A 14,456-nucleotide genomic window follows, 5' to 3' on the forward strand; every position below is an offset into this window, starting at 1 on the left:
ACGCAATAAAATGAAGCATTTTCAGCCCCCGCGAGCCTAATAGCCCACAGGGAAAAAGTCAAATTTTAAGGTAAGAAAAAAATTGATTAATTCATATGCATTATCCCAAATATGAAACTGACTGTCTGAAATAAGGAATGTTGAACATCCAGAGTCAAGGCAAATAAATGTTTGAACACATATATTTAGAACTTTATATAAAAGTGCCCAACCATAGCTTAGAGTGTCACAGAAAATAAGACTTACTTACCCCAGGACACTCATCTACAAGTAGTAGAAAGCCAAACCAGTACTGAAACGAGAATCAGTAGAGGTAATGGTATATATAAGAGTATATCGTCGATCTGAAAAGGGAGGTAAGAGATGAATCTCTACGACCGATAACAGAGAACCTATGAAATAGACCCCGTAGAAGGAGATCATTGAATTCAAATAGGCAATACTCTCCTCACATCCCTCTGACATTCACTGCACGCTGAGAGGAAAACCGGGCTCCAACCTGCTGCGGAGCGCATATCAACGTAGAATCTAGCACAAACTTACTTCACCACCTCCATAGGAGGCAAAGTTTGTAAAACTGATTTGTGGGTGTGGTGAGGGGTGTATTTATAGGCATTTTGAGGTTTGGTAAACTTTGCCCCTCCTGGTAGGAATGTATATCCCATACGTCACTAGCTCATGGACTCTTGCTAATTACATGAAAGAAAGACAATTCATTAGGACTTACTTTGCATTTGAACTGAGCAGTAGAATATTTTCAGGCAAATTTCAAAGTGAATCCCCCTGTATCATGTGACAGCCATCAGCCAATCACAAAATGTATATGCGTACATAAATGTACACTTTTGCACATGCTCAGTAAGAGCCAGTGTCTCAGAACGTTTGCATATAAAAAATATTCATGTTTTGATAATAAGTATTTTGGGATTTTTTATTTATTTAATGTCATGCTCTATCTGAAGCGTGAAACTTTAGTTTTGAACTTAGTAGCCCTTTAAGGCACAATATAGCCAAAGTGTGTTTCCAAATAAATGTAAATAGAACTAAAAAATATTCCTTCCATCTGTATAAAACCTAGATATTTCTCTCATTGCACAAACATCACAGAAGTCAAAATTAAAGTTTCATGATTCAGGCAGTGTACAATTTAAAAAAAAAATCAGTTTACTTCTACTAATAAATGCACTTCTGTTTTTTGATATCCTTTGTTAAAAATCAACTCCTTTACATAAAAGATTACCTTAATAGGCTCAGGAGAGTAAATGTATATTAAAAGGAAATGGAACCCACAATTTATCTCTCATGATGCAAACAGAGCCTACCATTTTAAACAACTTTCCAATGTACAATTTGTAAATGTGCTTCATTTTCTTGGTATTGTTTGTTGAAGGAGAAGCAATGTACTACTGGGAGCTAGCTGAGCACCTCAGGTGAGTCAATGACAAGAGGCATATATGCAAGCCACCAACAAATTATACCAAGAGATCAAAGCAAATTCCATACTCTATATGATTCATGAGAGTTACATTTTGACTTTACAGTCCCTTTAAGCACTATGGAAGAGGTGCATAACTTTGTTATAAACACAGCTATCTGACAGCAAAAGAAGTGAATTTGAAAATAAAAGTATTATTATGAAATTGTAACTTTGAATTGTATGTCCCTTTAATAACGTATCACACTAGTAACTAGAGGAATAATGTATTATATATATATATATATATATATATATATATATACTCTTCTTAAAGCTATGCAGTAGTGATGTAGCAGAACAAGACAAGCTGTGCAGCATTTCTAATATAAAATAAAATGATCATCAAAAACATTCTAGTAAATGAGGTAAAACAGAAGGCTAATCCCACAAAACGACCTTTAGTGAGTCATCTGGTGCTAGTGGGATTAATACTGTATATAGTATTGCAGAGACATGACTGGTTCCGGCCTATTAGACTGCAGACAGCACAGACATGCTGATCATGGCCTCGCAAATAAACCTGTTATTTGGAACATTTAAGCAGAAACACACATTCACTCTTCTGCCGCTTACTGTCATTTTATATTGATACAGCAAAAAAATAAAATAATGATTCTCTGCACTCAAAAACATGAAGAGTGACATTGGCCATACCTTGCAGAGGAACGTTTCATAAATCACAGTCATTTTAGTGGCCAACACACATCAAACATATTTTTGAAAACATGATTGCGTTTTGCTTGTTATTGTTATTTATTAAGATAGCAGCACTGATCTGACAGTGTTTTACAGCTATTCACAGATACATAGGCATTATAAACATATACACTACAGCTCAGATACTCTCTCTGATGGATTCTGAGCAAAAACTTTGAAAAATGGCAGCATTCTGATAGTAATAGCCACTATCTCATTTCAGTAATCAGCTAGAGTCCTATCGAAGTATGTAAACTATGCATTATAACAATATTAGTAAATCCATTTAGCAAGAATACCAAGCAGAACCCAAAATAGTGTATGCCAAACATGTGCACTAATATTACAACATTATACAAACTCATGTTATAGATTTTCAATGTTCTCAATAGCGGACAAGCATTGTAGCTCTTAATAAAGAATCAAGCTAATGAGAACTCAAAGTTTTATTTGTCAACTGTTCTTCTCTGTGTCTCTAAAGAACATTTAGACTTTGACAGGGATTTCAAGGCAATTTCAGTTTCACACAAAAGGCAAACAAGTCTTATTGCAAAGCCATGCTTGAGTCAAGGAATTAGAGTGAACAACCAAAAGTTATTAAACAGAAATTTCTACTTTGAGCTTTGGATTAAATCTTAGTTACATATTTATTATGTGTGCCCATTTTGCATGAAAATGTATGTAACATATTATATAAAAATAATTACTAAAAAGATGGGATCAAAACCCTTCCTCAACATTGTGTTTAAGTGGGTCATACCAACTCCATTTTTTATACTACATATCCTATTGAAATGAATAAAAATAGGTCATTACTTGTGTTTTGTCAATGAGCCATTGGTTCTCAAGCTTTCAAAGAAGATTACGAAGCACTGGGCAAATGTAATACAGAGGTCATACTGACTGCCTTCAACCAGCAGAAATACACACAGGCTGTCTGGTACAAACAGCTGTCTGCGCAATAATTCAATAACGACTGTACACATTTTTATACAGCAATATATTTTGTATCATGAAATATCTCTTCAAAAAGAGTAGTAATTTCTTTTTAACAAAAACATGTTTAAATTGCTATATAATCGCAATATAATGACCTAAAACACAGAAATTAAATTGACATATCACATGTGAAGGAAACAATACATAATAAAATGTCACAAATGTTTGCAGTGCAATAATATCTAAGAACTGACGATGATACAGATACATTATTGGTCTCTGGTGGCAATAACAAGAGTAGGGAAATTGCCAGATTATTGGTATTAAAAAAAACGAAAAAGAAAAAAAAGAAATATAGAGCAAATTAAATATACATATTTATAGTTTTGTTTAACTCCAAGGCACTATGGAACTATCATTTGCTGCTGACTTTACATATTCTTGGTACATTATTAACTGAATACTTTACAAAAATCTCTCAGATCACAGACTGCATCAAGAAGCTGACCAGATTGACGGATTCATTAAGAGCTGCTGTATTGTATGTGCAGGAATATTAAAGGGAGAGAAAGGTCAAAATTTAAATGTGCAATGGGTATATTTCAGATTAGCTAAATACTTCCTTTAGCATATGCTATGAGGGTCCGTGCACCAGTATTCAAACACTACACCTTCACCAGTGGCTTGTGTGACACAAATAAAGTCTTAACAGATATCAATACAAAATCTAGCCCTGTATTAAGGTGTTAGAGAAGCCGGCTATATGGATCATACAGAGAGCCTGAAGAATATATGTATTAAATGAGCACGACTGTATTTCTCATTCTATCAATAAAAATCCAATGACATAATTCCAGTTTCATGAGTGTATCATGCCTCGTGTTTGCAAACCATTAAGTATCTTAAAATCTTATGTTTACTATCCATAAGAAATTCTGTATCACCAGCCTAAAAATGTACCTTAATACAAACTTTGAATAAACTTCTGAAAAATTGAAAATGCAGATATTTTAATTCTGAAGTTGCCCATTTTCCAAGAAGGCAGCGGCACACAGCATTCGGCACTTTCTTGTGAATGTGAAACACACTAAGATCTGTGCAAATCCAGATTTTAGGTGTTGCACTTTCACAAGAAGAAACCCGGCTCCAAAAAGAGCAGAATACCGCAAGCAGACGCCTTCTTACGCATTTGGATCCTCACGAATGATCCGATCGCTCATGCCTACTTTTTAACAAAGTATACAAAGCAAATTAGATAATAGAACTAGATTGTGATGTTATTCAAAAGTGCAAGCTCTGTCTGATTAATGAAAGTTTGATTCTGATTTTATGACCCTCTACGGATTGACTGTTCACTGGCTCACAAGCAGAACTCTCACTGCTTTATTGGTGTACAGTTTCACAAATCTGTTTTTAACAAAAAACATAACCCTGTAATATATTTCACAATGCCCTTGCAACAAATAACACAAAGACTTTTGTGTGCATTTGAGAGTAATTTGCGTACTTACATGTCATTGTGTTGTAATATGTATTATGGCAACTATGATACCTGTAAACATGTATAAGAAATGCACTAAATCACTTTTCACACACATACATATATTCCATTTTCAAATTGCATAGTAAATGTTGTTTGAAAAATAATACAGGTATTTATATTGGCGTTACCGACTTAATAAAGAGCAACATCTTTACTGTGAAAATAGTGGTTTTGTAAAATATCTTTTACTACAAAAAATGCTTTTAAACAACAAAAACACTAAATCCCTTTTGTTTTATCAATGTACAAATCAATTACATCTGATATCAAAATAGCATTTAGTATAAAACAGACAGTAACGAACAGGCAGAAAAGCAATTAGTGCTGTCACAGAACTATACAATATCATTTTTTTTTCTCTATGCATAAAAATTCCTTCATGTGTTTTGAATATGAATTAGGTTGGAGGATGGTTTAAATTGCAGGAAGAGTCCGTCGTTGATTCGCTGAAAGCTCTGGGTGCCAGACATCCACAATGAATATCAGCCGATACGAATCAGCATCCTGCCATACTTCATGCTCAAATGAATCATCAAATATCAGCACTTTACCTTCTTCCCAGGTTCTAAAAAAACATAAGCAAAATCAAAGATTGAGCAGATATAAACTGTACCACAAAGAGATGGGTATATTTTGATGAATCATTCATATCCCAGTGCCTATGATTAAGAGTACACCAAGCAATGGGGATATAAGGGGAGAAATGCTGCAGTAAGATTGTATCATACATTACCAGAGTGTAGGATAATAGGAGGCTGTAGTAAAAACACAACACAGCAACATGGAATGTATGTATGTATGCATGTAGAACAAGAAATAATGTTTAAAGGGATGGAAAGGTCAAACTTGAAATGTTTTAAATAGAAGCACTTTTGCAATATACTTCCATTTACAAAAATGGTTCTAGTGAAAGTTATTACTGTTTTTTTTTTTATCAACATACGCAGATATGCTGTGAGCCCCCCGTGCTTCAGCATTCAAACACCACCCCTCCTCAGATAGTCAGCAATGGCTTGTATGAGATACATTAAGTCTTAACTGATGCATTACATACAACTACCAGCACTAAGCAAGCCTGGTGTTTGTATACTGATCATCTAGTCACAATTAGCATATGTGCGTATGCCACTGAAACAGCAATAATATTTCATTGAAGCAATGCATTCATGCACATTTCAATTTTCATCTGTCTATCCCTTTAAATCATTCGCAAATTATGAATCCAGCCATGTTCAATAGTTTTTTTTTAGTATACGTCGTTTTCGAATTACCTCAGGGATGTTTACAAACTTACTTGCAATTTTTATGTTATGAGTTTAAGATTTTGGAAATGTATATTTGAAATGATCAAATTTAAAGAAGTGTAATAGATACAGAATCTGCCAATACAAAGAGCTGCAACCAGTTTTACAGCTAGAATTAAAATAATCAAAGAATATTAAAGCAATCACTTAACACTTATAATCCCAAACCAACCCGATGAGGTCTTGTAAAATATATTTTAGTCAACTGTGTTAAGAGAACTGTATATACATTTTTTTTTCACCTCAAAAATGACCATCAGTTTACTTCAGGTTTAGAAGTTTTTCAGTGATTATCAGACAGACCTACATTTACATTTCCTTTGGAACTGGATGAGAGATACTGAGTGACAGGAAGATGGCTGGTTCAGGTATGTAATGGAATGTACCAATGAGGGAACTGGAGGCTAATTTCTTTAAAGGGACAGTCTACTCTAAAAATTGTATTGTTTAAAAAGATAGATAAGTTTGACACAACCAACACAGTTATATTAATATACTTTTTACCTCTGTGATTACCTTGTATCTAAGCCTCTGCAGACTGTCCCCTCATCTCAGTTCTTTTGACAGACTTGCATTTTTGCCAATGAGTGCTGACTCATAAATAACTTCATGTGTGTAAGCACAAGGTTATCTATATGGCACACATGAACTAGCATTATCTAGCTGTGAAAAACTGTCAAAATGCACTGAGACGAGAGGCGGCTTTCAAAGACTTAGAAATTAGCATACCTAGGTTTAGTTTTCAACAAAGAATACCAAGAGAACAAAAACAATTGAATGATAAAAGTAAATTGAAAAGTTGTTTAAAATTGTGTGGCCTGTCTTAATCAAGAAAGTTTATTTTGACTAGACTGTCCCTTTAAGCAAAGCTACCTACCATTAATTACCTTTAATATAAAAAGTAGAAGGAATCAATACTGCGTACAAAGATAATGAAGAAGATCATAAATGGAAATCATATAACAGCATTTTGGATTGCTATGTTCTGTACAAAACCCATTTTCATATGTTAAGAAAATCTGATATTTTAAAGAGATATAAAAGCCAATATACATCTGAAACAGTATTTAAAAGCAAAGCCTTACCATTTATAATTGTAAATGTCTCTTGATTATACAACAGTACCTTCAACATTTTCAAGTATTTTCTCAAAGGGAGATAGTACTTTTTTGTTTTAAAAACAACCAACTGCTTAGACGGCAGGGACTTTTATGGCCCTTTAATATAGTGTCTGTAATAAAAATATTTTCTTACACTTTTACCATTATACAAGACTCAAATATGTGTTCCATTTTCTTATCCTTGATGGGTACTTTGGTCATACCAGTTTTTAATGTCATGCCTTGACCCCTAGTTATTACCTAGTTTTTAATGTCATGCCTTGACCCTTTCCTACCTAGTTATTTTCATAAATTTCTTGTAAATTAACTTTAAAACATTTGACATTCACAAACGTACTTCAGTTTCACAGACCACCTGCAGTCTGACTTAAGCTCTTTCTCCTCTGTTGAGACATCCAATGCTAAAAAAAACCCCGCAACATAAAAAAGGAACTGCCAAAATACCTATTTTAAATTTTTAAGATGCATTCAAGATGGCAGCGAGGTAGGGTAACATACGTAATAGGTGCACCCATTGGTCTATTACATAACGGTAATTGTAATTGTAACATTAAGCATGTTACAAGTATTTGTGTAGTTCCTGACTTTTACATTCATACAGAAGACTCTTCACGCTTTTCAGCAGCTTGTCTCTTTTTACCAATTCATTCAGAATTCCTTAGTCTATTATTCTTTAATTGTGCCTCTCATTTCTCAGCACCTTCCCTCTAGTGGACCTTGTCCAATTTTTGCATTTTAAATACTACATTTCTGCTAATAAAACACAGCTATATGTTTCTACTCACTATTTTACATTTGCTGCTCAGGCAAAAGAAAGAATGTCTTACAGAACTAGAGAAATTGCAAACACCCAAAGACTTATATTACTAGCTCTTTGAGCAAATGTTTTTATTTATATTCTATTTTTTGTATCATGTTAAAATGCCACTGTGCTGTGTGTATGGATAGTAGCACACACGTACACACTCAGACTCAGACAGTTAACCCCAGACAAGCCTAGGTACAAAGCCCAAAGGGAAAATTACACAACGAAATTATAAACACAACGCATAAAAAGTCTGCACTCTCTTGCAAGCAAACATGAAGAGGTAGTTTCAGCATTTGGTCAAATGGTGATAGGCCCAGGATCTCTCCCTCCCTGGATCACTAACCTACAGCCACACAATGGTTGCCTTCAATCAAACACACTGAGATACAAACAAGGGTGACACAGGTCCTTTGTAATTTACCTAGACACATTAAAACACGAGAATGGACTACACTATCAAACCAGACTGGGGACACATCCTATGACCCTGCAAAACTCACAGCCCTGGGCGCTCAACAACACTCACAGACAGCTGCACAGCTTTCAGGGACTCAGGCAGTTAACCCCAGATACGTCTGTGTCCAAAGCATAAACCTTCCTACATCTAAACCCCCCCTTTGTTTTAAGTAACATTGATTCAAAATTTGGAAGAATAGATTTGACATGAGTTGGGCTGTTCAAATGGTATCTTAATTTACCCATTTATGGAATAAACAAATTCCCATTCCATCTTACTTTATCTACACTAAAATAAAAATATGTTTTCAGTATTACAATATTTATAACTTAAGAACCTTGGTTTGATACAAAACTTAACTTGATGATTAACTTTATCAGTATTTGCTATAAGTAACATAAGAATAGTAATTTCATTTAAACATACATTTTAAATATAAAAAACCAAAGTAACTATACAGAATGTTTTAAAATGTTCTAAGTTTAAAATCCATGTTACTTCATCAGCTACAGCTTTAATTTTGGGCAGAGCCCTCAAACAGATGCTGCAACACATTCATTTATCCTGACACCCTGATTGAGAATATATGCTCTAAACTACTGCACTCCCCCCTACATTGTGCTGCAGAGTGGCAGCAGCTGGTGGCCTGTGTTTAGCCTCAGGCAGAGAGCACGGCACTTACGTCTGCCCGGTGAGTGGGTGAGACACACATCTATCAAGCATGCATTTATCTACCCAGCTTGCTGCTGATGCAGAGATGCATAGGTCGAGACTTAAAGGGGCATTTTTATATTTTCTTTCTTTGCATCATCATTATTGTGGTTATATTTATTTGTAACGTGCCAATTCTGTGGCACTATACTAATTAAATTGAATTTATGTTGTTTCTTGTTAAACAAACAAAGAAACAAAAAAACAAGAGGTTGCCATCTTTTGGAAAAAAACAAACTAAGGAACAAAAGTGCAACATGTCATTTAGACATCAGTTTGTCAACTCCATATAAAAAATTAAAAATGCAAGAACTGCAGAGAAACAGATTTATCCCTTTTAACATAATAAATTCTATATAATACTACTACTACTAATAATAATTATAATTGTATATAAAAATAATATATATATAAATATACATATAAACAGTGTTCTTTGTACAATAATAAAAAATTATAATAATCAAATCTTAAATAAAATATAACATGTTCACTGTTGGTGTTGGTATTCCTTGCTACAAAGTGATTTATTATTTTTTGAGCTGCCATAACGACTATATTCATTACATTTTTATCTTCTCTCAAACTGCCCAAAGCAGAAAAAATACTACATATAATGCAGACAAGAAAGAGATCAATAAAGATTTCACTATCCAAAAGAGTAAAGACAAAGACAAGAATCCATTGTCAGGATTAGTACTACAAAAGCTCAGCTTAATCTGAAGGCGAGGAAAAGAGCTTTTATGCAGCTAAACATTAATGATCTACTTACGTTGTACACACGCACTAATTCTTTTACACTTCTGCAAATTAAGAAGCACGGCAAATTAACTCCTTAATGATTTTGTGCTGCATTTCTGTAAATGCATACGAAAAATTAAATATTTTCCATATAAATAAAAATGATAAATGCTGTTTTTAAATTATATAAACCCTTCATATGAAACACAGCAAGGCTTTCTAGGGGGAAAAAATGCAGGTTGTAATTTAAATGTCATTACTTTTATGTATACATTTTCTTAGCTTTTATTTATTGATCTATCACAGTACTTATTGTCTGCAATGATTATGGTAAGTTGCCTACCCAACATATACACCTGCGCCCATATTCAGTTATCCTGTTCACCTATTTAGTATTTAATAGCAGTGAATGCAAAGAACACTTCAAGGAGTGTTTTGTGCTATAAAAATTAAATTACTGCAGGGAATTTTCAATTTTTTTTTTCTTATCCAACACTGCCAACTCAATAACCATAATAAATGGCACATATCATATAAGTGCCAAATTCACAGTTCACAGCCTTAGTTCAGCTTAGGTTATTGCTACTCTGTATGTATCAGATGCTCAATCTCTTGCTGCTACTGCCCATGAGGTAGAGACTAGCCCAGCACAAAGTGTCTTTAAGCCTTGAAGGAAATCTGCTTCAGAGTTTTTAAAAAGAAACATGAATAAAGAAATAATGCCCCTATTTATCATTCAAAAATGTGCCTAAAATTGGGCAAGTTCGACTTTAAAATTCTCCTACTCTGTTCTCCAAAAAATGTGTTAAATTAGATCCTTTTAGTCGTATTTCATATAGTTCTCCTCATTAATTCTCCTAATTATGTATCATTGATATTCTCCTATAGAGGACTGAAAGTTCTCCTGCAAGTTCCTGCATCAAAGTTCTCCATAGATACAGTGGAGAACAGCATTAGAAATCTATTCTCTATCAGTTGTAGAAGCAATGTTAGAAAAAAAGGCTCTACAAGGAGCAAAAATTATCTATAACAAAGTGCAATAATAATGTTTATTAGAGTGCAATAATAATTTATATTGGGTGATAAAAAATTTTTTAATGGAGCTCCAAAATAATATATAACAGAGAACAAAAATTATATCTATTGGGGCATAAAAATAAGATATAAAAGAAGTGCTAAAATTTAAGCACAAAAACAATGAAAATGTAGATCTATTTTCTTACATGACAGTTTGTTGAAGAAAGCTACTAGGAAGGCTGTATAAAGATTTCTATTGGCTTATATATGACTTACATGGAGAATAGTTGCTTATTTTCATTGATAAATAAGGCGCAGATACTAATCCGACTAGAGAAATGTATCATTAGTTCTCTTCAGCTCTCCTACGGAGAAGCGCAAAGAAAAAAAACTTTTTTTATGATAAATATGGGTGCACAAGAGCACCTCTCCAAAGGAGAGCTGCGGAAAACTGATAGGAGAACAGAAAGGAGAATTCCCCAAATGATTAATAAATCGAGCCCTAAATTTCTTGATAATCATAGTAGGGCCTGGTTTCTTCAATCTGCTCCACTCATTAACACAACTCTTCGTGGTATCACACAACATTCTGGCTTGTGGCTTCGTAGGTATGGATGGAGTAGCTGGAATGGAGCAATACTTGACATAACTATGGCATTTTTGGCCAGTCCAAAATAATTCTTATGACTTCTGTTTGGTCATATTGCACCCGCTGATAACAGGAGATGGAAATAATACTTATGATGGCATCTATTTTCCAGAGTATTAAGTCCTACTGCATTCAACCAAATTACCTAAAGAAAAACATTTTTATCTTAATGTCTTTGCAAAAGTCATTGGGTCTCATAAGCAATTCACATGTACAAAGGGATGGAGACAGTGTACGTCCTCTGAAAGAATGTCTGTTTTCTGGTTTCTTTCCTTTCTTGTCCATTGGAAGAGCTATTGATCCACACATGTATAATCAAAACATATCTCACGTTGCTAGTCACCACCATTAAGCTCATTAGTAACAAACTGATAAGTATATATCCTTGATGTGCAACTGGTATTAAGTTTTGACACACCTTGTCTGCCACTCTGATTCGCCACAGGAAGTTCATTATTTAGCTCTGTCAGACCATTTTGCTCTATATCCAGATAGGAGTAAATAATTTTTGCCTTTGTGACCAATTTTTCATGGGTATCACTGGGGATACTGTCCCTATGAGATTTGTCCATTCTCTGGCTGAAATGGAATGTTTTACGTTTACCTGCTGTATTCTGTTATTCTTTTTTGAAAAAGGTGCCTTTTGAATGCCATTATCTCCCTTGGTACCATATGACTTTCCTCGATATCCTATACTGAACATCTAACATTTGGTCCTGGTCTCACTGTATGACCCACTGTGCAACTATGAGTATAATAAAAGATCTGTATCCATTTTCAGTAATTATATCGCCAGTATTAGCAGCAAATTCTTAATGACATGAAAGATGCAAAAATACCATTAAAGGGACATTGTACTGTAACATTCAATCACCTTTTTTTTGTGTATCCAAAGTTAATTTTTTTACCTGCGGTAGTCATTTTTTTTTTTACAAAAATATAGTTAATCTTTATTTAGTTTATATAAATAGCTGATTATGCTTCTTGAAGCCACCACTGATACTGAAAATATGAATATGTTTGTATGATCTGTAAAAAGCTATGTAAACAGGAAATAACAGCATACATAAATTATCCTCCCAGTGGGGGTTTTTGAGGAGAGAGATATTTTTGTATCTGAAACAGCTGGATTTACTCATTGAACACCCTCAGCCTTAATTAGTATTTCAATATTTAACTATTATAATCTGCTTGCAAAAATAGTTAACATGAGATGGTCTGCTCTTTCTGCGGGGTTGTCCCATTTTAATGGGCACATCTCTGAAAACAACAGGTGATTGGTTTAATGAACAAAATATAAAAATAATCATGAATGAGCCATTCCCCATACATATAATACTCTGCAGTAAGTATAACAAGTAATTTGGAACACAATAACATAAATTATGATTACCAGATAATTTTCTTTCCTTCTGTATGAGGAAAGTCCACAGCTTCATTAATTAATTGTGGGAATACAGAACATGGCCACCAGGAGGAGGCAAAGACACCCCAGCTAAAGGTTTAAATATCTCCCCCACTCCCCTTATCCCAAAGTCATTCTGCCGAGGGAACAAGGAACAGTAGGATAAATATCAGGGTATAAAAGGTGCCAGAAGAATAATAAAAATTTAGGTCCGCCCAATGGAGAAAACGTGCAGGGGCCGTGGACTCTCCAAAATACAGAAGAAAAGGAAATTATCTGGTAAGCATAATTTATGTTTTCCTTCTTAATATGAGGAGAGTCCACGGCTTCATTCATTACTTGTGGGAAACATATACCCAAGCTCTAGAGGACACTGAATGAAAACGGGAGGGTAAAAAGAGAGGCAGACCCTTTTCTGAGGGTACAACAGCCTGCAAAACCTTTCTCCAAAAAGCTGCTTCAGCCAAAGCAAAAACATCAAATTGGTAAAATTTTGAAAAGGTATGTAAGGAGAATCATGTAGCCGCCCTACAAATCTGCTCCATAGAGGCCTCAGTCTTGAAGGCCCAAGATGAAGCCACAGCTCTAGTTGAATGGCCTCTAATCCTCTGAGGAGGCTTATGTCCCGCTGTTTCATATGCTAAGCGAATAATGCTCCTCAACCAAAAAGATAAGGAAGTGAAAGAAGCCTTCTGCCCTCTACGCTTCCCAGAATAGACAACAAACAAGGACGAAATCTGTCTAAAATCCTTCGTATCCTGAAGATAGAATTTCAAAGCCCGAACCACATCCAAATTATGAAGTAATCGTTCCTTCGAAGAAAAAGAATTAGGACACAAGGAAGGAACCACAATATCCTGATTGATGTTGCAATCAGACACAACCTTAAGGAGAAAACCAAACCTAATACGAAGAACAGCCTTATCATGAAAAACTAGGTAAGGGGGCTCACATTGCAAGGCTGCCATCTCAGAGACTCTGCATTTGAAGCAATAGTCAGTAGAAAAAGAACCTTTCAAGACAGTAACTTAATGTCAACCTAATGCATAGGCTCAAACGGAGCCCTCTGCAAAACTTTAGAAACTAGATTTAAGCTCCAAGGAGGAGCGGTAGGTCTAAACACAGGCCTGATTCTAGACAGAGCCTGAACAAAAGTCTGTATATCAGGAAGCTCAGCGAGCCTCTTGTACAATAAGACAGATAGAGCCGAAATCTGTCCCTTTAAGGAACTAGCGGCATGTCCCTTCACCAAACCATCTTGGAGAAAGGAAATAATCCTGGACACCTTGACTTTATGCCAGGGGAATCCACGCTCTTCACACTAGAATAAGTTGGTCCTCCACATCTTATGATAGATGCGACGGGTGACCGGATTTCTAGCTTGAATGAGAGTATCAATCACTCTCTCAGAAAAACCTCTCTTGGCTAGGACTAAGTGTTCAATCTCCACACAGTCAGCCTCAGAGAATCTAAATTCTGATGAACAAAAGGACCCTGTTCCAGCAGATCTCTGCGACAAGGTAACTTCCATGGAGGAGATGAAGACATCCCCACCAGGTCCGTGAACCACATCCTTCGCGGCCACAAT

General features: G+C 35.0%; 1 protein-coding gene across 1 annotated transcript in view; it reads right to left on the reverse strand.

Annotated features, from left to right (window-relative positions):
- Positions 1-2,211: 2,211 nt before the first annotated feature.
- Positions 2,212-14,456, reverse strand: part of ASPH (aspartate beta-hydroxylase) — a 300,885-nt gene continuing 288,640 nt past the window's right edge. The window contains exon 13 of the mRNA XM_053715890.1: positions 2,212-5,220. Within this exon, the coding sequence (XP_053571865.1) occupies positions 5,070-5,220 (151 nt within the window). The 3' untranslated portion in view covers positions 2,212-5,069. The remainder of the gene's footprint in view (positions 5,221-14,456) is intronic.

Source organism: Bombina bombina, chromosome 5 (assembly GCF_027579735.1).
Source record: "Bombina bombina isolate aBomBom1 chromosome 5, aBomBom1.pri, whole genome shotgun sequence".
In the NCBI taxonomy this organism is placed as follows: domain Eukaryota; kingdom Metazoa; phylum Chordata; class Amphibia; order Anura; family Bombinatoridae; genus Bombina; species Bombina bombina.